The sequence below is a fragment of the Triplophysa dalaica genome, chromosome 7 (assembly GCF_015846415.1).
Source record: "Triplophysa dalaica isolate WHDGS20190420 chromosome 7, ASM1584641v1, whole genome shotgun sequence".
Lineage (NCBI taxonomy): Eukaryota > Metazoa > Chordata > Actinopteri > Cypriniformes > Nemacheilidae > Triplophysa > Triplophysa dalaica.
The window spans coordinates 19,978,648-20,003,553 of record NC_079548.1 but is presented as its reverse complement, the minus strand read 5'-3'; the positions used below and the strand labels follow the sequence as shown (position 1 = coordinate 20,003,553).

The 24,906-nt window shown below is 37.7% G+C and overlaps 4 protein-coding genes across 6 annotated transcripts; 2 read left to right on the top strand and 2 right to left on the bottom strand.

Annotated features, from left to right (window-relative positions):
- Positions 1–991: 991 nt before the first annotated feature.
- On the bottom strand, positions 992–10,948 carry zgc:113210 (uncharacterized protein LOC541387 homolog). 3 transcript variants are annotated; one of them, XM_056752570.1, is made up of 8 exons: positions 10,534–10,948; positions 9,479–9,609; positions 5,820–5,928; positions 4,944–5,138; positions 3,167–4,230; positions 2,909–2,978; positions 2,661–2,835; positions 992–1,444 (listed from the first exon to the last, which is right to left on the bottom strand). In XM_056752570.1, the coding sequence occupies exons 1-8, from the start codon at positions 10,793–10,795 to the stop codon at positions 1,285–1,287; spliced, it is 2,166 nt and encodes a 721-aa protein (XP_056608548.1). In that variant the 5' UTR covers positions 10,796–10,948; the 3' UTR covers positions 992–1,284. The 3 variants fall into 3 exon arrangements, with proteins under 3 accessions (XP_056608548.1, XP_056608546.1, XP_056608547.1); XM_056752568.1 differs by lacking the exons at positions 9,479–9,609; positions 10,534–10,948 and adding exons at positions 6,016–6,149; positions 6,234–6,679; XM_056752569.1 differs by lacking the exons at positions 992–1,444; positions 9,479–9,609; positions 10,534–10,948 and adding exons at positions 6,016–6,149; positions 6,234–6,683 and having other exon boundaries at positions 2,700–2,835; positions 3,163–4,230.
- A 739-nt stretch (positions 10,949–11,687) lies between these two features.
- LOC130426052 (zinc finger protein 235) lies at positions 11,688–13,581 on the bottom strand. The gene is made up of 5 exons (XM_056752573.1): positions 13,465–13,581; positions 12,853–13,357; positions 12,695–12,782; positions 12,489–12,606; positions 11,688–12,350 (listed from the first exon to the last, which is right to left on the bottom strand). The coding sequence occupies exons 2-5, from the start codon at positions 13,098–13,100 to the stop codon at positions 11,701–11,703; spliced, it is 1,104 nt and encodes a 367-aa protein (XP_056608551.1). The 5' UTR covers positions 13,101–13,357; positions 13,465–13,581; the 3' UTR covers positions 11,688–11,700.
- Positions 13,582–13,867: 286 nt separating this feature from the next.
- pgls (6-phosphogluconolactonase) lies at positions 13,868–16,129 on the top strand. The gene is made up of 6 exons (XM_056753624.1): positions 13,868–13,952; positions 14,309–14,581; positions 14,696–14,803; positions 14,886–14,987; positions 15,138–15,278; positions 15,620–16,129. Exons 2-6 carry the CDS (start codon positions 14,315–14,317, stop codon positions 15,764–15,766), a joined length of 765 nt encoding a protein of 254 aa, XP_056609602.1. The 5' UTR covers positions 13,868–13,952; positions 14,309–14,314; the 3' UTR covers positions 15,767–16,129.
- A 141-nt stretch (positions 16,130–16,270) lies between these two features.
- colgalt1a (collagen beta(1-O)galactosyltransferase 1a) lies at positions 16,271–23,531 on the top strand. The gene is made up of 12 exons (XM_056753623.1): positions 16,271–16,712; positions 18,192–18,302; positions 19,278–19,395; positions 19,485–19,619; positions 19,694–19,898; positions 20,564–20,683; positions 20,765–20,841; positions 20,930–21,036; positions 21,153–21,285; positions 21,652–21,779; positions 21,881–22,087; positions 22,231–23,531. Exons 1-12 carry the CDS (start codon positions 16,504–16,506, stop codon positions 22,496–22,498), a joined length of 1,818 nt encoding a protein of 605 aa, XP_056609601.1. The 5' UTR covers positions 16,271–16,503; the 3' UTR covers positions 22,499–23,531.
- The last annotated feature ends 1,375 nt before the right edge of the window (positions 23,532–24,906 follow it).

The window sequence follows — 24,906 nt, the reverse complement described above, 5'->3', positions numbered from 1 at the left end:
CTTGGCTACAAAAGTATGTGTGGTGTATGTGTGGATCCTGTCTTCTGTGTGATAAAATATTTGGTGTGTGTGCAGCTGTTCAAGTGCTAAAACTCATACATGAGGCCCATAGGTGGGTAATTCTTTTTCATAATCTATCATCAATCTTCCTTCCCCCTGTAAATCACATTGGTTGTTGTGACTAGATCACATCTCTTGTCTGCATGAGGTGTGTCTACGGCTGGGTGCGGGACTATACTGACTTATATCATTTCCCCATATACCATCACACTCACATTTTATTCATAGTATTTATAAAAATATGGTTACGCTCTTATTTATACCAAAATGTGTAAGAAAACACTTCTACACATCTGCTTCATGCTGACTTAGAAGGAAAAGGTAACCCAAAAATGATAGTTCTATCCTAATTTATTCACTCTCAAGTTGTTTCAAACCTGCAGGTTTTTTTTAGCACAAAATAATATATTTGGAAGAATGTTTGTAATTAAACAGTTCTGGGGCACTACCGAGAAACTTAGTAGGAAACAAACTACTTTGGGAGTCAATAGTGCCCCAGAACTGTTTGGATTTACCACATTCTTCAAAATATTTAATTTTGTGTTCAACAGACTTCAGTGCGAGTAGATGAGGTGAACAATCTGTTTAATCCATTGCTAGTCTAGAGTTGGTTATTATGTGGTTGCTTAGGTGTCCTGAGGGGTTTCCACAAGTCACATTATAATGTCTTTCCACTTTTCTTACCAGTTGGGCACTGGTTCCTAGATTACTCTCAATTGATGGAAAAAACGATCAAAAGGTCAAGCTGTAATTAATATCCTACCTGTAATCAGATTCTACAGATGGTTGTACAGTAAATGTCTGTATATCAGTACAGCTGTAGTTTGGCTAGGGACTAGGGAAATCTATAACTTGCTTATTGTTATCTTATCTGTAAAGCGATAAAAAACATTCCTGCTATTCTCACAAAAACACTAGATTTGATGGTCGATACACATTTTTATTGTTGTATGAATAACTTGAATGAACAGTTATTGAATGAAATATAATAACTGATCATAAAACAGCACTACAAACATTCCAGCAACATTGCCGCAGAACAGTTTAAATAAAACAAGGTAACAAGGGTAAAAAAAATTAAAATAATCATTCATTCGGGTAGTAAGTGCATATGATGAAGAGCGCACTGAATTAATACAAACTGAATATTTGATCAATTAATGATCCTGTTACTTAAGGGACATCCTTCATCTCATACAATATAACACATACGATACAGTACCATCAGCCAAAGTTTGACTCAAATTCAGAAATCCTCCGCATAAATGTAGCCACACGAGGATTCAAGTTTTGGTGTTTTCTTTGGACAGATGACCCTGTCCTTCGACTTGTGCCCGATTTTGACGTACACTTGGTGCCTTCTGGATTAATCCTTACGAAAAACCTAAGGAACAGCATTTTCGTTGTTAGACAATGCATTCATTTTGCAAAGCCTTCTCATGATTAATCATTTACACAGTGTGGTTGTGTTATCATTTTCTAATTATATTAAATCATCTTTAAAAATATTAACAACAATTTTTACTTCTGTAGAGTGACAAATGTTATCCCATGTTATTACACGACTCGTTGGAATGCTTGATTCTGATTGGCCAGTCGCGACATTTGCAGGTTCGTTATTTCCAGATCCAGACAACCTCTCAAAACTAATAACACACGGTAACCTGGATGCAGCAAATCATTTTGACAGGTTTTTTTGACAAATTAAATAATTATTTTCATAACATATGTGACCCTCCACAACAAAACCAGTCTTATGGGTCAATTTTTCGAAATTGACATTTTTACATCATCCGAAAGCTGAATAATTATGCTTTCTATTGATGTATGAGGTGTCAAGGATAGGACAATATATGGCGGAGATACAGACGTTTACAACTCTGGAATCTGATGGTGCTTAAAATTCTAAACCTTTAGAAAATCGCCTTTAAAGTTGTCCATCAGAGGTACTGCAGCGGGCCATCCACTCACAAGAATTACATTTTTAAAGGTTTTTGGTAAGAAATTTACAAAATATCTTCATGGAACATGATCTTTACTTAATATCCTAATGATTTTGGGCATAAAAGAAAAATTGATAATTTTGACCCATACAATGTATTTTTGGCTTTTACTAAAAATGTTCCCGTGCTACTTAAGACTGGTTTTGTTATCCAAGGTCATATATATGACATTATTTCTATTTGATCAAATAGCCGTGTAATAAGCGGGATAATGTACAATAACGACTGTAATCGCAAAATAAGCCCCTTCAGTATGATACATTATCCCTTACTTATTCAATTTGGATGTATTTTTTCTGTCACGAGAATCATTTGTTAAATACCATTATGTTTTGTATTAATCATGAATGTACCTGTGCTATTCACTGTATTATGTCACACTGATTGTTAATATTACTTTATTCATCATCTTTTCTACATGTTTGATGATACATGTGTGGTTCCTTTGCTTAAAATAAAGTGTTAAGCCTATGACCTCATTATTTGTGCTCTGATCCCAATATAAAGTCTTGTAGACATTATGAAAGTCCACTCCAGTAATGAACCACAGATGCCAACCACCCAAAACAGAACTCATGCCTGTACACGTTCACTCACCTCTGAATGAGCTCTAGGGTGGTACTGGCTGACTCCTGGTACTCTATATTGAAAACATAGAAGCACCCGAAGAACACAGACAACGCTGCCATGAAGTCAAGCTGGTTGTCTAAAGAATGTGTGACTCTGCCCTCGATGCTGATGAACCACTTGGATGACGTCAGTAATTTATCACCTGAAATAGAGTCACTGTAAATAAATAACCAAGCATCGAGTTTGACACATTGTGTTTGATAAAAATCTCTTGCCAAGCATGATGAGCCTTGGGGTTGCTGGTAGGGTCATCTCCTTTTCAATGGACATCTTGGTTGAAGCCTCCTGATAAACAAAAGATAACAATCTTCCATTGTATGGAAACTAAGCACCAATTTCTCAAAATAACTTATTTTGTGCTCCACAGAACAGTCATGTGCAGTTTTTAAATAAGATGAGGGTGAATAAATGATGACAGAATTTCAAATATCCCTTTAAGACCCTCCCGTTAATAGCACCCATCTCTTACTTACACCTGCCGAGATGAATATAAATGTTTCCTTTTCCTTGAAGTGTTTCATCAGTAACAAGATGGCAGATATGGCAGTCTTGTTATTACTCGCTTCGACGCCGTCATCCTCGATCTCACTCAAGAAACTCTGGATCTCTTCGCTCCACCGCAGCTTCTGACTATAGAAGTACCTCAAAATCCTCTTGGCTTTAATATTAAAGGATTCACCGAACCGACTTCTTATGTCAATCCCGGTGAGCGTCTGGAAGTGCCTGCACAGTCCTCTTTCTGTGAACAGGAACGGCCAGTGAAGCTCTATTTCGCTGATGGTGGGTGCAGGGCACGAGTTTATCATGTGTCGTTGGTATACGTAAGTCTGTTGCATTAGGTCATCGACGTTGGGCAGCTCGACAGCTCTCGGGCCTGCGGACTGAAAGATCTCCGCCGCAACCTTTCTCTTCATTTCAAGAGTATCCGGAGTCTCCCCTTCTGGGATGGAGGGCGGTTGCCAGTTAATGCATCCGTAGCTGTCCACTTTACCATATCTGACTTTTTTTAACTCGCAGTCGTCCTGGTTTGCGCCTCTTTTGGTTGTTAGGCTTCTAGGTCGACGGATCCTGTTTTCCAAAATGTCTCTGTTCACGTGCTCTACTCTGGTTTTAAGTTGTCTTTGTAAGAAGCTGTAACCGTTTCCTAATTGTTCTCCTTCTTCAGAGATGTCTCCAAATGTCTGGGGGTACGTAGACACGATGTATCGCGCCACTTCCCCGCACGCCGCCAAGTTTGGGTTCGGGCATAGAACTTGCATGGCTGCCACGACAATTCTAACAAACTCCCTTCTCGATCCAGGTCGAGCCCTCTTTCCAGAGGATGTCGCATGAGCGAGATCAGAAGACATGCGGTCCCACGGAACCTGGAAGTTTCTGATCCAACTGGAATTTGAAGGACAGTAGGGGAAGAAGGTCTGTTCAGGAAGGGATTCAATTGATGAAAATGGAGCAAGCGTTATCTCAGTAGGCGTTCTCTGTATCTCGGTTCTCGGAGTGATCTCGGTATCTTTTTGGTCATTGCTTTCTTGGAGGAAATCTCGGGAAGAGGCAAAGAGAAACAGGTTTACATTAAAAAGGTGACAATGTCCCTGACCGATATATTAAACCATCTGTTTATATTTTCCTTAACCCCTGATGATACACTGATGCAGGTCATAGGGTCTCATTTAATAATAATTGCTTCGATTTTTCTTATGCATACGCACATTTGAACCTCCCACAAAAACTTTCCGCCTAATTCACAACACGTGCGTACGTACATGAAGCATTTTGAGTGGCCTTTTTAAAAATTCAGAGACATCGTACAAACGAGAGATATATATATAATTTAAAATATATAACTATTATCCTAAGATGAAACACGCATTTTGCAATTTTGTCTGAGAGAGAGAGAGAGAGAGAGAGAGAGGGAGGGGGAGGGGGAGGGAGATCTTTTGTCTTATATCTAGAATACATTTTAGGCAGAAGTTTTTTTGAATCATGATTTGATCGTAAAAGCGTTTGTACGCATGTTTCACGCACAAATTTGTGAATGAGTGAAAATGAAAGCGAATGAGACCCAATGTTTTGACACAGTTCATGTTTAAAAGGTCTCATGTATAAGCTCTACCATCTTTTTATTAAATTTATAAATGTAATTGTTATATATTTCCTTACCATTTAGCAAAATTGCAAATTCCACCAACATATGTTGTTTAAGTTGTTTACATCTTTATATTACTATTAGTATTTATAAGGATGTTTTTTTACCTTTTTGCTTAAATTTTTTCACAAGTTTTCGACATTGTATCGGTTCCAGAAAGTCCTGAAGATCAGTCACCTCCACTAAGGAAAGATCCTCCGTCTTCTCCACACCCACTACAAAAGCAAGGTGCTTGACCACATTTTGAAGTTTGCTTAAGTCCAGTTCTGGGAGAATCCGTTTTATTTGCTTTTGGATCGCACCTGCAATGGTTTAAGAAAACATATTTGTGAGTATGGACTATACTGGTCTAATACATTCAAAATGATAGATTTTTCTTTTATGCCACAAATCATTAGCATATTAAGTAAATATCATGTTCCATGAAGATCTTTTGTAAATTTTCTAACATAAATACATCAACTATTTATTTTTGTGAGTGGATGCAGCCAAGTCGCGAACAAAAATGGCTGGAAACGCACCTACAAACTTCACTCGTTGCTGAACGCTCTTTAAGAATGACCCACTCATGTTTGATATCTATGTAAAGCTTAGAACTTCTGCTTTCGGGATTATCAACTCTCCACAATATCATTCGAGCGGCGAGTCAACTGAGAGCGTCTAAACAAACCCGTTTCATTTTAGCAGCACCTCTGATGGACAACTTTAAAGGAGATTTTCTCAACAATTAGATTTTTGCCGGTCAGATTCCAGAGTTTTCAATATTTGTATCTGGACCAAATATAGTCCTATCCTTATAAACCATAAATCAATGGCATATTTATTCAGCTTATCTCAATTTCAAAAACGTGACCCTTATGACTGGTTTTGTGGTCCAGGGTCATCTTATGAAGAATGCATTTTTGGTTCGAGTGTCTAGTATCATCACAAAATGTGCTTTTGTATGCATTTTGCATTATAATACCCGTTCTGTATGTACATACCTCTCAGACTGCTGTTATGGTCTTCCTCTGTTTTATCTGAAAAGCAATTATCAAATGTCTCCTCTTTGATCATGACCATGTCTGATTCTTCATCCAGCAAACTCACAGGCTAAAAATATCAAAACAAGACAAATACATAAAGAGTGTGTCATGCAGAGCTATATGTACGTCAACAGTTACTGTATGTGAGACCGACCTCTACTGTATTGACCGACGAGCTCAGATCTGTGTCTTCACTTTGATCAACATTTGACTCCTCCTCGTGTCTCCACAAGTCCAAGCACCATTCCTTACCAAACACATTGTCAATTGCAGGACGATGTCCGGGGTCTGTAAAGCATAGATGCAGTGCAGTAGTTATCTATAGATCCATACAGGTACTCAAATGTGCATCTACAAACGTAAAATAATAACCTGTCGATACGTCGCAGAAAGAAGCTTCCGTCCTGTTCACTTTTCCTGCGGCTTTCCGCGCAGCTTTAAGTTCCTTCTCCAAAAACAGACATTTTTGTTGCAAGGATTCGTTTTCACGTGTGCATCGCGATATCTCTAACCGGAGCAATGAGGAATTCTCCTGGAAAAGTTTGCCTATTTCAATTACAGCTGTTTTAGCCAACGTTTCCATTATGGATGTTAACTCGGTCTGAAAACCAACACTATTCATGATGTCCGTCATTTACTGGACCTTTAAAGAATGCGAGATATGATAAAGGTCCTAATCCTCAATCCTTAAAACTGCTTATTTATGATCTAAACCATCAATGCCACTTCGTTAATTGTGATATTTTTTACAGAAACAAAGCATAGCGTTAGACAAAAAGGATCATGGGAGGAATTACCGTAAACCACCGTATACACGAGCTTCACAAAAGTGGGTTTGCGGCAGGCTGAGACTTCCCCATCTAGACCTTCTCAAGAATACTCAATATTTAGAGTAATTAATACTTTTAAAATTCAATAATAAATATGATTAAACAATAACGTGTATTTTAAATGCAGTCATTTTACACAATTATTGGCCATGGTGAATATGTATTTGTTATTCTTAATACACATTTTTCAAGGCATTTAAAAATAAACCACTTAATTATCAACAGTAAGAAACAAATCTTACATCTGTGAAATTTTATTTATACAGATCATTACAACACAGAATCCTTTTAGGTAACAAAAGATGACAGTAAAAATATAAATCTGTGGTAAAAAATGCCCTATAACTAACCCCTCCCCCCAAAATAATCTAATATCATAAATAAATTACAGATATTGATTGTAATATTTAACTACGAGTAAAGTGTTGCTTTTTATAAATAATCTCTCTCAAGGCTCTTTAAATCGACTGCCCGGTAGAGCTCAGTAGCAATTCTAACACTGTGGCTGCGTACGTAATCGCCTACTTCCATACTATATAGTAGACGAAAACGAGTACGAGTCATGAATAGTATGCGCGAAAACTAAGTATGCAGAAAAAAGTAGGCGAAAAATACACGGATGGTCTACTACTTTCGCCGAGATTCGTGAGTGTGGATCGGATGGGCACTTTTCTATCCCATGATGCCACAGGAGCTGCGCAACGGTCAAATTTAAAAAGTAATCAAATAAATAGAACGGCAAACTTTAAGGCTGACGTCCATTTTTGATCTAAGTGCCAAGAAATGAATTTCTCCTGACTAAATTATGTTTTTATCAACTCTCACGTGTAGGTTGTTGTTAATACGTGATAGTTCAAATAGCATACGGGTCACATGACTATAAAACATTGCGGACGCAGTATGTCTGAAATGTATTCATACTACTCCCACTCATACTATATATAACGTACTGTTTTGACGGCCGATAGGTAGGTACTTATTTAAATTCAGTCCGAACTGTCACAGCATGCGATTTTAGACGAAGCCCGTGTCTACACCTGACGGGAAACGACAACAGACATTAGAAATGCATTAGAATAGAATACATTGTAATTTTGTCTTTTGTCCACACTTGATGTGGCGCGGTGCGACAGACCCACGAAGAACAAGCAGGTTGTCGCGTCTGGTGTAGACATGGTTTAAAGAAATTCAGTGTAAAACAGTGTCCACTCCACCCCTGATTGCACAAATACATCTTGCAGACATCTACTTTATGTCTGAATTTACATCTGCCGAATATGACACGATGTCATAACGCTAAAATGCTTGCTTTTTGTAAATGTTGTGCGTTGCATCTGATGTCCACATGGTGTGATCCTACAGATCCTTCTTGTGTATTTTATTAGGGTTGGAGCTGAACTTTGCAGGACAGTCGATTTCAAGAAGCAGGATTGGGCACCTCTGGTCTAGCTAGTATTAACAGTGCAGAACACAAGGCAGAAACGATGCCAACAGGTGCTTAAACGTGGCCTGAAGTTGGTTTGACTATGGGTTTGTTGAGTCACGTCCCTTAAGAGTATCATTTGGCACATTTCCACCAAGATTACCTGGAACAATTTGTCCCAGGAAAATTTTTCTCCCTAAACCTGTTGCTGTCTGTGTTTCCATAGCGGTCTAAAGTCATGTTATTCGTGGATCTCCTGATGCTGTGGCAAAAAAAAATCCCCTTTTATTTTATATATAATGAAGTAGACAGCTGTTGTTAGGCATATTTGACGTATGACCACCTATTTAGGTTTGTCAGTAATCTTTTGTGAAAAGTTTACTTTAAGTGATTCATGGGGCTGGATAAGTTTATTTCTTGTGGCAGTGACTTTTCAACTTCAAAGTTTCAGACTAAAGCTAAGCTTCATGAATAGATAATTCACCTGCGTATATCCTAGTCTAACTAGAGCACTGGTGTGTATTAAAACCATGTTTGTACGTATAACTTTTACCACATTCGACACAACTATAAGGCTTTTCTCCAGTGTGACTTCGGAGGTGAACATTAAGAGAACTCTTCTGAGAAAAACTCTTTCCACAGTCCATGCACGTGTACGGCCTCTCACCAGAATGAATGCGCTGGTGTATTCTGAGATATGTTTTCTGAGCGAAGCGTTTGCCACAAACTGTACAGGCGTAAGGTTTTTCTCCGGAGTGTGTCCGCATGTGTGTTTTCAGATTACTTAAATAGTTGAAGGTTTTCCCACAAAATACACATTCAATCTTCTTATCTTCTGAAGCAGTTGTATTGTTTTGTATACTGTCGAAATTCATATTGCTAGGAAATATCCCAACGAACTCATCAGGGTTCAAATGTGGCTCTGTTGTACTGTCTCCACGTGTTGAAGGTCTTCCATCAAAAGATTGTCTTTCAGCTTGTGTCTGCGCTACGTTCGATTGCACGTGGTCATCTGAAGGTATCGTGTATGTGATAAAATCCGTTGAACTTTTGGCCATGCATCTCTCACTGCTGCCCATGTCAGGTCCTGCAATTCCAGAAAGCACACATGTAGCTCAGAAGATCATTCTTATAGCACAAATTAATAAAGAGCATGTTCTCAAGGTCGCTCTTACTTCTCAGATGGTTGTTTTTTGCTTCTTCGGTTTTCTTTTTACTTGAGGAATCTTCAAATGTCTCCTCTTTAATCATGATCATGTCTGGTTCATCGTCCAGCAAATTTACGGTCTAAAAAACACAGATAAAAATCTTTAAAGGTGTTAAAAGGGGATTTTTTCATGTACATCGATAGTCGTAAGACCAACCTCTACTGCGCTGACTGAAGAGCTCAGATTTGTGTCCTCATTTTGAACAAAGTTTGACTCCTCGTGCCTCCATAGGTTCATGCACCATTCCTTACCGAACACGTTGTCAATTGCAGGACGATGTCCAGTGTCTGTTTAAATAAATAAATAAATAATCTATTAATGATAAATAATATGAATAAATATAGCTGCAAGCAGCGATACGGGGCTGAGCACCAAAGGTGAATGTAAATGAAAACATTTGAACTGAAAAAGTGATCAACTGAAGAGCTTGAAGATGAAGAGCTTGTATTTAAATCCACCACATTCATATAAATATCACATCTAAACATGAAATCAAACGTTAAATATAAATATCCAATTAGATCAGATCCTGCAGTGCTTGGGCCCTTATAATAAATAAAAACACTGCCAATAGATCTGCAATGTCACCACAAGCAAGCACGGGTTTATAAAAAGGAAAAAAATATTTAAAAAATAATCAAGCTAAACTCAATACACTTCAAAACTGGTTTTCAAAGGCCAATTCTATTATAAAAAAATGCTCCTATACTAGATTAATGCTGGCAGAATAAAAAATAGCAATAATTCATAAACCTAATGAAATAACACAGGGAACATGCTTTTCGCTGTGAATGTGCAGGGAACAATCAAGCAATATAGCATATTTGAATTTTATACGATTAATATGTAGAAGTGATAGGAATGCACACATTAGCTGGTGTTCGGCTACACTTTACGGTATTCTGAACTGTTACCAAATGTTCTGGCAATTTATTTGGTATTGAATAGTGAATTATTTTAGTATCCTGTGAAATATACTAGTAGTTAGTCATGGGATATCCCAGGAATAACCCAGTAACGTTACACTTAATATACGCACAGTCTGGGGTTACTCAAGGGTGCGAGCTCAGCCTTTGTGAGTTGAACCTACAACGGCTTGGATCACAAAACCCAATTCTGCGCTTACATTTGACAAAATATGTTCATTTACAACAGCCATGTGATTTCAACACACATCGTGCATTATAACACAGCGAAAGTTTTAAAATAACCTGTGAGCCCACCGCTGAATGAATCTTCAGTGCCGTTCATCTTACTGACGTTTCTCCGTGCAGCCTGAAGTTCGGTCTCCAGAAACAGACATTTCTTTCTCAGCGAGTCGTTTTCGTTCGTACATCGCGTTATCTCTAATCCCAGCAACGAGTAATTCTCCTCGAAAAGTTTGCAAATTTCAACTACTGCGGTTTTCGCCAGCATATCCATTACGGATGTTAACTGCGTCTGAAAATCAACGGGGTTCATGATGTCCGTCATTTACGCGAGATTTGAGAAAAAGCCAATTCCAGTTCGCATCTCCCGCCGTGATCTCTCAATGAAGTTACGTTTGCTTTTCTCGACAAAGAGAATCTCACTACGTTCATTACGATATTTGTGCAGACAGAGCCCAACCATAAATATCGTCCAACAGAAAAGCATCATGGGATGAAGTACCGTAACCAACCTTATAGGAAGTCCTACTTAAAGGGATACTGCACCCAAAAATGAAAATTCTGGCAATACTTACTCACACTCAGATTGTTACAAACTTATATGCATTTATTTGTTCTGTTGAACACACAGGAGGATATCTGGAAGATTGTCAAATATCCCCCCATTGACTCCTGAAGTATTTATTTGACCTACTACATCAGTAAATGGTGGGTAAGATTTGACATTCTTCCAAAATTGTGTTCAGCAAAACAAAGATATGTATTCTTGTTTGTGACAATCTAAGGGTAATGACAGAATTTTCATTTTGGGGTGAAATATCCCTTTAAACTGCTTATGTTCACATTGGACATTAAATGATATATTAAATAAATCAATATAAATTCATTTTGGTATAATACTTCAGTTCTAAATGTATTATGCATGTGCACACAACATTGATGTTAAATGCTGTTCAACATAAAGCAATGCTGTTTGTACTGGCATTGTGGGAAATTATATACGCATTGTTGTCTCTACTTGTCTTTGGCTATGTTGTCTTGGTCAATAAAGTCAGATTTTTACTTGTGAGAGAGAGAAGACAACTGTTAAGGAGTGTGTCTTGTTTTTAATATTGGGTATGATGCGCCATATTTGCATATAGAGAAACCACTTATATAAATAGTGTTTATTTTTGTGTGAACATAAAATTGAAAGTGCACAAATATCATAGTCCACCATAGTTTCATTGGTCAGCTATTGCAAGACTGACAAGAAAGATGTTTATTAAGGTTAAATTTCTTTGTAAATCCTTTGCCACATTTCGTACAAGTGAATGGTTTTTCTCCGGTGTGACTTCGCAGATGCATATCCAGAGTACATTTCTGAATGAAGCCTTTTCCACAGAGCAGACAACGATATGGCTTCTCTCCGGTGTGTGTGCGCTGGTGGGTGTACAGGTGTCCTTTCTGAGCGTACCTCTTTCCACAAAGCGTACACCTGTACGGCTTCTCACCTGTGTGACTCCTCTGATGTACCTCGAGTTGACTGAAACACCTGAACCTCTTTGAACAGTAGCTGCAAACAAAACGCTTGTCTATTGAGACAACCTCACTGCAAGTTCTCATGGACTTTGGGGCATTTAAACTCTGTGGGTGACTTAATGAAGAAGTATCCGTTAGTCGTGCACATGTGCTGAATGAAAACCGTAATGCTTGATTTACTGTCATTTTTCCAGGTGAGGTGTTTCTCTTTGATTGCAGTGATTCTGCTCGGGGTGGGACCTTTGTTGTTTTGTTTTCTTGGCTTCCTTCGTCAACATAAAGAACTTTACCTTCAGCATCCTTGATAGATGACAGGCTTACTGTAGGCTTTTCTTCACCACAGTGGGCAACCTTGGCTCCTGTTTTAGGAAAATGTAATGGTTTGCAAATAGTAACGTTAATGGTTGCGTTTTAGCAATCATACTATACTTTAATATAAGCTTAAAAAATGACAAATTACAGCTTAGAAATGTTAGAAGGTATATAATTTGACTGACCCTTTTCACTGCTCTCCCATCTTGTAATGGCAACATCATGTTCCTCATTCTTTATCATAATAATTGCCTGATTTATGTCACACTGCTGCTGACTGTCCATTAATGTTCTACATTCAACCTGTCAATGGAAGAAACAAAACCACAGCTCAACAACTCACAAACAAGTTTTCCCATGCAATTTAGATTGAGATAAGATGTCGACTTACTTGGTCTCTTTCAATTACCCTTGGTGTGTCCCTTAACATGACATCAGCTGTGCACAAAGGACTGCGTATATCCTCATGGCCACATTCTCTGCGTAAAAAATGTGTTATGGACAAAATATATACATTGCATATATAGTCTCTTAATAAATGAAAAATACCTCTTTTTTTCAGTGCTTGTCCTCACTTCGTCATGTATCTGCCTCTGTGCAGTCCCTGGCTGGAGCTCCATCAGCTTCAGTCTCTGCCTCAGTTCACTGATTTCACTGCGACTGCGGCTCACATCCAACTGCATAACTTTACACTCTATGTCGACAAGTCGGCTTATCTCCAATATAGCTGTTTTCATCAGGGCTTCCATGATGGACGTTAACTGAGTCTGAAATGATGAGAGACTGTTCACCATCATCTTAATAATTCAATTGTCAAATGAAAACTCTGACTTTTAATGACACGCAGAAATCGATGTTTCGGCCAAAGCGATTACAGAAAGTAATTTGCTGTATACTTAACGTAAGATCAATAGAAAAAAGTGTATGATAAAGTGCATCTTGACACAAGCGGGTTACTGTCCAACTATTGCTTCAATGTGTCGCAGAGGGTGACTTGGTTTTGCAAACAACGCACACTAGCGCCATCTGTGGAAATGGAGCGGTTTGCGTTACGCTAAAAAACAACAAAAACGAAATATTCATATAGCAAATGTATAAACACATATATCATAGTTACCTAATATATTTGCTTATTTTGGGACTTAAAGAGCGAGTACTTACCCAAAAATGGTGTCATCATTTACTCACTTTCGATGTGTATGCATTTATTTGTTATGATGAACACAGATTACTTCGAAGAATGATTGTAGACCAAACAGTTGTGGCTACCATAGTAGGAAAAAAACAACACTATTTATTATAATAACTAAAAGTGCCCCAGAACTGTTTGCTGTCCTACATTCGTCAAAATGTCTTCTTTGTATTCAACAGAACAAAGTAATTTTTCCTGCTATGGGAGTCAACAGATGTTGAGATCTGTTTGGTTATAAGCATCATTCCAAATATCTTTCTCTGTGTTTATCATAAAAAATACATTTTTACACACAAAATTTCCATTTTTGGGTGAAGTGTCACTTTAAGGACTACATTACCCACAATGCCACCGTCCACAGTCGCTGCGATGATTGGATTAGGTCTGATCGCACGAGAAACACATGAGGGTGGAAGTAAAGGCAACCTCACTAGACTGCAGTTACACACATTCCACGGTGAGATTAATGCTTTGCTTTTATTTTTTAATCTTTAATGTGTCGCTAATGTGTAAAGCTAATTTTGTGGTAGTCAGTGTTTATCGGTAGCCTAGCCTACGGTACAATAGTTATGTTGTGATCAATGCTTGTCTTGATTCCTACATTTGCTGTCATCAGCTGAGCAAGTTCTCTTCATTATAAAGACAATTAATTTGCTCCATTAAAACACCGTCTTTTTGTTAAAACTAAAGCATTTACTGTTTCAGTATTGCTGTGTCAATAGCACTTCGGTCAACTCGGCATGCAGCAGTGGTGCATTTGCTCCATATTGATAGCCTGAAGTGACATTAAATTATTTTTCTTTTGCATTTCAGTGAGTGATGTCTGAACGGAGAATAGTGGTTTTCTCCTCTGCAGCCGAGCTCGGAACGACTCTGGCCCAGCTGGTGTCCTCTCGAGCAGAAAAAGCTCTCCGAACAGATGGAAGTTTCTTCTCTCTGGGTCTTTCGGGAGGTAGTTTGGTAAACATACTGGGGAAGGAATTGCCTGCTGTACAAAACCTAGACTGCAGCAAATGGCTTATTGGGTTCTGTGATGAGAGACTTGTGCCATTCAATGATGCTGAGAGCACTTATGGATTATACAAGGTAACTATGCATGCTGGAGAGGGTAACACTCTGCAGCCCCTTAGACAATGCATAATATCCTATCAGATCAATACTCAATGAGTGAATGATCTCATTCTTTTTCGTGTCTTATAGAATCATCTGTTCGGCAAAATTAACATTCCAGAAAATAGGATTTTGGCTATAGATCCCTCTTTACCTGTGGATGAATGTGCCGATGATTATGCTGGGAAACTGAGAAAGGTGGGATTTTATTTGATATTTTCTTTTGAATGGTCTTTTCTTTCTCTTGGCTGTGACCCTAACTGGAATTTTGTCCTTGTAGGCCTTTAGCACAGAGCAAATACCAGTTTTTGACATGCTGTTGCTGGGCATGGGACCAGATGGACACACCTGCTCTCTTTTTCCAAACCATCCTTTATTACAGGTTTCATGCAAACTTATAATAATGTGGCTTAAGAGTTTATTAACAGTCGATTCTTCTAAAAGTAATGTATATATGATTTTTCGGTTTATGGTGTCTGAAAAGACCTTTTTAATTATCCCTGGAAGATTACAGAGTATTATTTCTAAATAGGAAACCCAAAGGACAGTGGCCCCCATCACTGATTCTCCTAAACCACCCCCTCAGCGTGTTACCATGACATTGCCTGTGGTCAATGCTGCTCGATGTGTAGTTTTTGTGTCGACTGGGGGCAGCAAAGCTCCAGTACTGAAGGTAACCCACAATGTATTTTAAGAGAACACTAAAATGTTAAAAACCACTAGGCTAATGTTTTAAAATGGGCATTAGGTTAAATGCTTTAAATTTAAGTTAAAATATGTACAATGTTGTCCAGGCATGTAAAACCATATCGGAAACTTGGGAGCAATTTTTTTTGTCAATTATTTACGACTTTGGACTATTATCAAATCATGCTGGGATTATATTGTCAGAGTCCCAGCAGCTCTATGGCATGCTGACATTAAATAGTATAAATGATATCACTGTATGAACAATTCTGAATGTTATTTTAACCATACATTTTTTTTTATTATTTATTTTCTTTTACTCTGTAGCAAGTACTGGAGGGTGGTGATGGCCCTGCACTTCCAGCAGCTCTTGTCACACCTACACAGGGAGAACTTTTCTGGTTATTAGATGAGCCAGCTGCTTCCTCCCTCACTTCTCAGGTGGAGAGGCCAGGACCCGGGGCTAAACTCTAAATTCAGAAGACCAAACTTGTAGAAACACTGTCTAGTATTCTTATGAGAGTCTGTTCAATGCTGTTATCCAATACACTTATAAAATGTACTATGATATCTATAGTTTTCACCAAATTACCACCATTGTCACTACTGTAAAACAATAATACACTAATGTGTAATCTTTGTCAAACAATTGAAGATGAGCTAACTTTAAAAAGATTTGTCATTTTAAGCAGCCTAAAATCATATTAGATATAAGTCGGACGTTGATATCCGTTCTTTGGATTGTATTTCGTGCATTGTGTGATCCTCATGGAAAAATTTAAGTGCATTGTGATGGACATCTTTCATGAACAAGTAAAATAATGTACGTATGACCAATACACAATATTTTATCTTTGTAAATGAACAGGTTAATAAACAAGTTTCAATAATTAACAAATAGCTCTAGTAAAATACAAAGAGCTTGAAATAATATTGAAGTAAACGTGTTCGCTTGTTTAAGTGTTTCGACAACTGTGATGATCTCAGTTTGCATGTCCATGTCAGCGGTCCCTCCCCTTTAAACGTCAGCGTGACATCCCCTTTAACGCCATACTGAGGTTTACGTTGCAGGGTGATTTCGATCGGCGGAATGATTAAACCTAAAGTTACCGCTTTTTAACTTTCTGCCAACACACAAGACGTGACGTTAACCGTAGTACTAGATCGTACACGAGCTTGTTTGTGCGGTTCTAGAGTGTCTGTCTCGTACGATGTTGTGGTTGTGGTTCGTGCTGTGCAGTCTGATGAAGAGCGGACCAGCTGAAGGATATTTCCATGAGGAGCGCTGGAGCCCAGAGTCTCCTCTCTTATCTGCTCGAGTTATGATCGCGCTCATATGCCGTAACTCTCAACACTCACTACCGCATTTCTTGGGAACCATTGAGCGTCTAAACTATCCTAAAGATCGCATTGCGCTATGGTGAGTTTCTTACATAAATGTGTTTCTTATAACAATGCGATTTCAGACTGTGTCTCGAAGAGCGCCGCTTAAGTTAACGTTACTTTTGTACTAATCTTATCAGTCTTTATAATGCACAGAGATTAAATCGACTGCATTTGTGCTCGTTTAAGTGACATTGTACACATTTTCCTGAAGTCGTCCTCTCCAATAAACAATGTACACAAAGCTATGTTATTGTTATGTCATTGCTGTTAAATGATTCTCCTAGTTAAATTGACCTTGGTTTATAGGGTGTTATATCTTAGTGAACGTCTATAATAACTATGGTTTGTTTACCATTTGTGTTATTATAGTTTTATAAGGTTACTACAGTGAGGAATGAAATTTGTTTTATGCAATTATCGCTATAAAAATATGCGTATTGTGGTAAGAACCATGGTTAATATACATAAAAGTATCATATTTTAAAACAGTAAAGAAGTCAACAGTAATCTGAAACAGAAATCACGTTTCTTTGCGTCTGTGAACATCTGCAGGCAAACTGAGAAGATGGGCGGGGCAACCTGGAAAGTGGGCGGGGCATTGCATTCTCCATCCTCATAGCCAGCCCACTCACTTACATTGTGTCGGTTTCCTTTATTCCTGCTGGGAGTAAATGTTTTCTGTAAATCGGTGATTGTCCTGAGTGGTGAATGGAGAACTCTATAGTATAGTATGTCTATAGTCTATAGTATGAACACTTTGTTTTCACAGAAGTCTTGCCCTAGATATGACGCCCAATAAAAGTTTCTTTGAAAGGAAATGTCATACAGAAATGTTTTGTTTGGTCTTTCTGTCAGTATATCACCTACATATAATGGACTTTTTAAGTCAAGATGTGCAGTCGGATTAGACGTGGTGCTCAGGCCACATCATTTCTTCCTGTATTTTATTCAATTTTGTATTCTCCAAATTAAACATGCACATTTTTTTAAACTCTACAACAACGTTCTGTTCTTTGTGTAGGTTGCAAACGAACTAGTTTTATTCAAAATTTGTCAAATTCTTTAGTTAACCTGTCCACACAGGTCATACTTCCATAGTGATGGCCTGTCTGGCCTGAATGTCTATTCTGAACCAGTCTGTGTACTCATGGGTCTGTGTGATATGTGAACCCTGTTTGCATTTGTAGATGTGAATGTAGGCATCACAGCTGTGCTGTTTCTCTCTGTACAGTAGATTTATAACCGCTGAGGTCATGGTGTGATGAGAAACCATAAGTATGTTAACAGCAAGCATTGAGAGTTGGATGATGTTTCCTAACTGTTTATTCTGTCTGCCTTTGATGAATTGCTATTACTTTGCAGTTTCACTTCTTGTGTTCCGCTACCTGTTTTTAGTATAGTTCTGTTGCAGAGAAGTAGAGTTTAACTTGGAGCTTTTGTGTTTATATATATTTAGGAACCACCCGCACTGTCTAAATATATGTTGAATTTACGTTTTTTCTGTGATTCTCAGGGTAGCAACTGACCACAGTATTGACAACACTACATACCTGTTGCGAGACTGGCTTATCGATGTACAGAAGCTTTACCACAATGTGGAGTGGAGGCCAATGGAGGAACCAAGGTTTGCTGTGTTTCATCTCAGGTTTTTAACATGAATTTATGTTTTGGGAAAGGTGAGGAACTGACCGGATTGGATTTAAATGTGTTTAAGGAATAGATCACCCAAAAATAAATATCCTCTTATAATTTACTCATTTGCCATTGTAGGTATATAAAGCTTTGTTCAGATAAACACAAGCTGATAATTTTAGATTAAAATCATTTTATACAGGGCTCAATATGTTGAAGCTCCAAAAAAGCATGTGCATTTATATATATGTCTGAATGAACTCTCACAGACATCACTCTAATACATATATAATAATAATTACATTATTTATTCTTATTATAATTATTTGCTTGTATTCATTTGAAGAAAGAAAGACATGTTCATTTTCAAAAAGGTGAGACTATTTTGTGCTTAACTTTTCCTTTAAATAGTGCTACTAGTGTTATGCTATGGTTGGTTGCATACATTTAACACTTATTTGAAGTCAAAAATGATAAAAAGACAAAAAGGTGAACATTTTATTTAGTATTTTTGTCTTAATTTGTCAGTACAAATAAACAAAAAAATCTTACAACATGAAACATTTACACGTGAAGCAAATAATTAAGTCTTGGAAGAAATATCTAAATTGAGTGTATGCTTAAATCAAGCAAATCTTCCAGTGAAATGAGAAAAATAAACTTAATTCAAGTTTTAATAAACCTTATTAAGCTCATCTTCATAATTTTTCGTACCCCATTGGCAGATTTTTAGGAAATCAAGGTTAAGGCTAAAATCTCAAATCATTTTGCATCAAGCAAATGTATCTTAATTAAATATATTAGCAATTTGTAAGGAAAAACAATAAAAGTGATTTTTTTGTGTGATTTACAACTTTGTCAAAGATAGCTCTTTAAAAAAAATCTCAGAAATGTTCTGCTGAAATCTGCATTTATTGTAGGCCTGTGTAATAAGTATTAGATTTAAGCGTTGGTTTCATCTTCTCAGTGCATATTATGATGAGGAAGGACCCAAGGATTGGACAAACGAGCGTTACGCCTACGTGATGAAACTGCGTCAGGCGGCGCTGCGGTCTGCACGAGAGATGTGGGCAGACTATCTTATGGTAAGGGCAGTACACGACCATTGAGAGTTTTACAAATGTTTATTATGTCATCGCAGTAGAGACTGAAAGTATCATAACTTGAATTTCAGATGATTGACTGTGACAATCTCCTGACCAACCGAGACGTTTTATGGAAGTTGATAAAGGAGAACAAGACGATTGTGGCACCAATGCTAGACTCTCGAGCGGCGTATTCCAACTTTTGGTGTGGGATGACGTCACAGGTACTGTCTGTGGATTGGCTTATCATAAATGAAAATTTGACAGGATTAATGACTTCATTTCCAAACATCTCTAGGGCTACTATAAACGAACACCTGCCTACCTCCCCATCCGTAAACATGTGCGAAAGGGCTGCTTTGCTGTTCCCATGGTTCACTCAACGTTCCTGGTGGACCTACGGAAAGAAGCCTCCAGACAGCTGGCTTTTCACCCTCCACATCCAGACTACACATGGGCCTTTGATGACATCATAGTCTTTGCTTTCTCGGCACGTATGGCAGGTTTGTGCAGAGACCGATTGCAACTGCTTTCTTGTTGTTTAAAGATGCAGTCCGTAACTTTGAAAACGAAACAAAAAATTATTTTTTGAACCAATAATTTTTTTACAGCAATGTCTTTGTATCTTTTTGTATCGATTTGCAATAGTGCTGTTATTAACTGTGTTTAGTTCTGTCAAAACGATTCATTGATTTTGAATCGATTATTCACAATTAATCGTTTCTAAAATAAATGTTTGTGTTTATATAATGTGTGTTTTGTGTATATTTATATGTATATATATATATAATTACGCAAACATACATGTATATATTTATATATAATATGAGTAATCTATATATTTATTTATACATAATATAAATTGAATTGAAATATAAATGTATTTATATACATTCATATGTATATTTAAATATATAGATATTTAGGTAAATATTTGTTATATATAAATGTGTGTGCATTAATATAATAAATATATACATGTTTTAAATAATCACAAACATTTATTTTGGAATCGATTAATCATGATTAATCGATTTGACAACACTTTTTTGTAATTTGAGTTTTGAGCTATTTTTTAGTTCATGGAATAATTACAATTATTTAATTTCATGCTCATGTTTTTACTGTATGTGAATTAATGTGTTATTCGTATTCACTGTTTCTGCAGAGGTCCAGATGTTCATTTGCAACAAGGAAGAGTACGGGCATCTCCCAGTGCCTCTTCGCACCCACAGCCCCCTGCAGGACGAGGCAGACAGCTTCCTTCATACCCTACTAGAGGTCAATGGTAAGCGTCAGCTTTATAAAGAGAAAAAAAGTCTGTTTAAAGTTTCATGAAATGTTATAATTATTCATATTTTATTAACAGTACGAAACCCCCCAGTCGAGCCCTCCAGGAACCTTCCCAAACCTGTCAAGAAGCCTGACAAAATGGGCTTCGATGAGGTGGATCTCAAATCCGTTCATTATGGCGAGTGGTATGGCAAATTTCTCAAGAACATACAGTACTATCACGTGTTGTTTTCTTCCGTAGATATTTATGGTCAACCTGAAGAAACGCGCCGACCGTCGCGAGCGCATGCTGACGGCACTACGAGAGCAAGAGATTGACTGCAAGACAACTGCCGCTGTTGATGGCAAGTAAGTTCTTAACCTTCACACAACCTCCTTAATCTTTAACCTTCACACAATAAACGTTAACTTTTCTCTTTTGTAACGAAAGTTATAATCACAATATACTGTCCTTTTGTTATTAGAGCTCTGAACGTCAGCGAGATTCAAGCTATGGGAATCCAAATGCTGCCTGGATACAGCGACCCCTACCACGGCAGACCTCTCACACGAGGAGAGCTGGGCTGTTTCCTGTCACACTACAACATCTGGAAAGAGGTCTGGCATCCAAACAAACTCTTTTACAACCCACTACGCTGCCTTAGCAGCTGTCCTCAAAGCATCCCAAATAAAATTGAACAACTTATGCATCCGATTTAAAAAGGCTTTTCATATTCAGCTGCTCCGTTCACTACATAACACGTTCCCATGAGAAGCACATGGGAAACTGAATAATCAGACGTTAGCATTTTGCTATGCTAACACTGCAACGCTTCAGCAAGCATAAAAAGAATGCTGAAGCCTTTGTTTGTGTTTTTCCAAATTAAAAGATATTTAAGGATATATGTTCCATAAACTAGGAGTGTGTTTTAGGAGGAAGAGTTTGTGTAAAACCGAAGCTTTTCATATGTCTGTGAGAAACAGATTGTAGACAGAGGCCTGAAGACCTCACTGGTGCTCGAGGATGATTTGCGGTTTGAAATCTTCTTCAAACGCCGCCTGCAGAATCTGATGCGGGAGGTTGAGAGTAACGGTTTGGACTGGGACCTCATGTAAGTTGATCTTTCGTGTTTTACGCTATTGATAAAAGTGTGTAAAAGGAATGTTGGCTGTTTGTATTTAATGTAAAGATCTTGTTCTTTATAACATCCAGTTATATTGGGAGGAAGAGGATGCAGGTGGACCATCCTGAAAGAGCAGTTCCAAACATACGCAACCTGGTGGAGGCAGACTATTCCTACTGGACGCTGGCTTACATGATGTCATTACAGGGAGCCAGAAAGCTACTCGAAGCAGAACCACTCAGAAAAATGTTACCTGTGGATGAGTTCCTTCCTATTATGTTTAATAAGCATCCTGTGTAAGTCCTTCAAATGTATAAAACTTAAAAATTAAGGGACCACTCCAGTAACTTGCTTTGTATGAGCTCCATTCGAGTCATTTCAGAAGGTGTAATAATCCAGTTTTTTTTTTGTCTCTAACATCACGTCCTGATCTCCTCAGGTCAGATTACATGGAGCATTTCGAGACGAGGGACCTGAAAGCGTTTTCTGCCGAGCCTTTGCTTGTGTTTCCCACACACTACACGGGTGAACCGGGGTACATCAGCGACACAGAAACATCCACGGTGTGGGACAATGAGAAGGCACGCACAGACTGGGACAGAAAGCGGTCGGGGAAGACCAAAGAACAGGCTGAGATCAGCACAGAAGCACAGAACTCTGATGTGCTTCAGTCTCCACTGGACAGAACAGCCCGAGACGAACTCTGAAAGACAAGTCATTAGACTGAGACATCTCTGTTCAACTGTCTTCCTGTGGACATGCGGATCATTCTACCTGCAAGTCCTATTTGACTGACCAAAAGATGAACCGTGTTGTTTTTAAGTTTAACCCTTGTGTGATGTCCCGGACTGTAGGACATGTTTTCTTTGTCACCTGTTCACCATTGTGTCCTGCGACCCCCAATACATTTATTTATCTGAATAAATAAATAATAACATTCGCTTTTTTAAAACTAAAAAAACAAGTTTTCTTAACATTTGGATTCCAGAGCTGAGCATATTTACAGATGAGTGCATTATAAAAGTGACTTAAAAATTTAGCAATATAATATTTTTTGTTGTTTGATAAAAACACAAGAATTATATTTTTTTCAGTCCTTGATACAATCCTATTTGGCGCAGTTTCAGACTGTCATTTGCCTTCATAAGATTTTCTTTGGTTTTACTCTCGGGCAAATTTGTGAAAATGTCAAGCATACCATGAAGTTTTTACCAGCGGTTTTTACTATGGTAACAGGACAGATTTTAACATTTGGTGGTTCACATACACATGTGAGATCTCTCTTTAAATTTGTAAAGCATTTGTTTTATTTTTAGTGCATGATTTTTCATACTCAGGTAAGAGCCATTTTCAGGATTGTCACTACATATTCCTCATAAATGGACACGTGAAAATTAATATTAAGTAGCGATTTTATGTTCTATAAAGAGGCATCCCTTCTCCATTCATTGGGTAGTATTGCTTCAGGATCGTGCATTTTATTTGACAGAAGTTTATCGTCACCCCAAAACCATGTCCTTTTTTTGTCACATCCATAACGCATCTTTATTTCCCTTTTTTTCATAGACTGACATTTCTTGATTTAGACTCTATCAACAAGGGTTCAGTAAAATATAAACAGATGGTTCAATATAATCGTTACAAATTCATTCTCTCAGCATTTTTATGTCACGTCCATAACGCTGGAACTGCCCTGTCATATCAACAAGATGACAATAAAAGGTCTACACACATACCATATTCCAGATTTTTGGTTCTCTCCTTTTTTGACAAAGGACAGAGTACTGTGAGTCCACAGTATGTCATGTGATCTCATTTTTCCATATGAGCTCATTTTATATCTTGTCCTGTTCAAAATTAAAGGTACTAGCATGTGTGATCGTTTTGTGTTGGTGGGAGTTGTCACACTGTGATACTGTTTACATGTATGTAACTGTGACTGTGTTACCGACTGTGCCCTAAATACATAAAAAAAATTCAACAGAACAGAAATGATGTGTCTGCAAGCTCTTATGACAATTCTCAAAGCTCAGTGATGGCAAAATGAGATGTGTTGTTCTGTCATATAAATGGCATGACTTTAAGTTAACTCAACCGCTTTAACAGTGATATCAACGTCCTGTATCTCACTTCCAGTTTTAATTATATCACAGCTGTATGACCACAAGACAGAAAGAATGATGCTGATGTAAGCCAGCAAGCCATTATCCTAAGAGTCATTTGACTTCTGTTGTCATTGTAACTCTGGGTTAATGTAAAGCATTCCAAAAATATCCCTGTTCTCATTTATATTGCAAACACGTAACATGATTAACTTATATCCAAATCGCGTAGTTTTCTAAATTTCTGACATTAAAGTCATGAATGTTGCTGCAGACTGAGGATCTTGTGTGAGATGTGTGCTTTTCTATAGAACATTTCTAATCAGACTTTTATTTTCACAATCCATAATGTTTTGCAAAGCTATAACATGTTTAACCCCTGTGGGGTAGGCTCTTTTGACATACACTGCGATTGATTTTAGAGCAATTTCGTTTTCAGGCTGATGAGTAAAAAACATTGACAGGCAAGCAAAATTCATTTTAATTTAAAGGCACAAGCTTGGAATAAACATAATGTTATCATCATTGGTGTGGACACTAATACAGTTTTCATTATAGTTATATTTACAGTAATCGTTCTTGGGGTGAACTGGGCCTTTAGCAACTGCATAGCAACACCCTGGCAACCACCCACAGCATCTCAACACTAGAATTTTCGGAGCGTACAAAATTTAAGATAGCTCCAAAAGACCTTATCTGGGTGTGATGCCAAAAACTGTCATTTTCTAGCAGCTGAGCTGCCACTAAAATACGGTAAAAACGTTTTGTCACAAAGTGTATGTTTTGCATGTATTTCTTGTAAATTTGCTGTCATTTTCTGTAATTTGACAGGTTTTTTCTATGGTTTTTCAAGAAGAAACCCTTTTTAAAACTGATTTCCTGACAGCTGGGATGCCACATATTTTTTTCCCCATAAGAAGCAATTTTTCCATGTTTTTCCTGTAGTTTTGCAGTCTTTTCTGTAATTTTACATTTTTTACTGTATTTAAAAAGACACCAAAAAATCTAGAAAA

Excerpts from the sequence above, each read along its gene's own strand:
- zgc:113210 (XM_056752568.1), bottom strand. The coding sequence starts at position 6,495 with ATGACGGACATCATGAATAGTGTTGGTTTTCAGACCGAGTTAACATCC. Across the intron at positions 2,979-3,166 it reads TTATATTCATCTCGGCAGGT|GAGGCTTCAACCAAGATGTC; the intron begins GTAAGTAAGAGA and ends TTTGTTTATCAG. Across the intron at positions 1,445-2,660 it reads ACCCTAGAGCTCATTCAGAG|GTTTTTCGTAAGGATTAATC; the intron begins GTGAGTGAACGT and ends GCTGTTCCTTAG.
- LOC130426052 (XM_056752573.1), bottom strand. The coding sequence starts at position 13,100 with ATGATGGTGAACAGTCTCTCATCATTTCAGACTCAGTTAACGTCCATC. Across the intron at positions 12,607-12,694 it reads GGGTAATTGAAAGAGACCAA|GTTGAATGTAGAACATTAAT; the intron begins GTAAGTCGACAT and ends TTCCATTGACAG. Across the intron at positions 12,351-12,488 it reads ATGGGAGAGCAGTGAAAAGG|GAGCCAAGGTTGCCCACTGT; the intron begins GTCAGTCAAATT and ends TTCCTAAAACAG.
- pgls (XM_056753624.1), top strand. The coding sequence starts at position 14,315 with ATGTCTGAACGGAGAATAGTGGTTTTCTCCTCTGCAGCCGAGCTCGGA. Across the intron at positions 14,582-14,695 it reads GCACTTATGGATTATACAAG|AATCATCTGTTCGGCAAAAT; the intron begins GTAACTATGCAT and ends CGTGTCTTATAG. Across the intron at positions 15,279-15,619 it reads GCAAAGCTCCAGTACTGAAG|CAAGTACTGGAGGGTGGTGA; the intron begins GTAACCCACAAT and ends TTTACTCTGTAG.
- colgalt1a (XM_056753623.1), top strand. The coding sequence starts at position 16,504 with ATGTTGTGGTTGTGGTTCGTGCTGTGCAGTCTGATGAAGAGCGGACCA. Across the intron at positions 19,396-19,484 it reads TGTGGGCAGACTATCTTATG|ATGATTGACTGTGACAATCT; the intron begins GTAAGGGCAGTA and ends CTTGAATTTCAG. Across the intron at positions 19,899-20,563 it reads TTTCTCGGCACGTATGGCAG|AGGTCCAGATGTTCATTTGC; the intron begins GTTTGTGCAGAG and ends CTGTTTCTGCAG.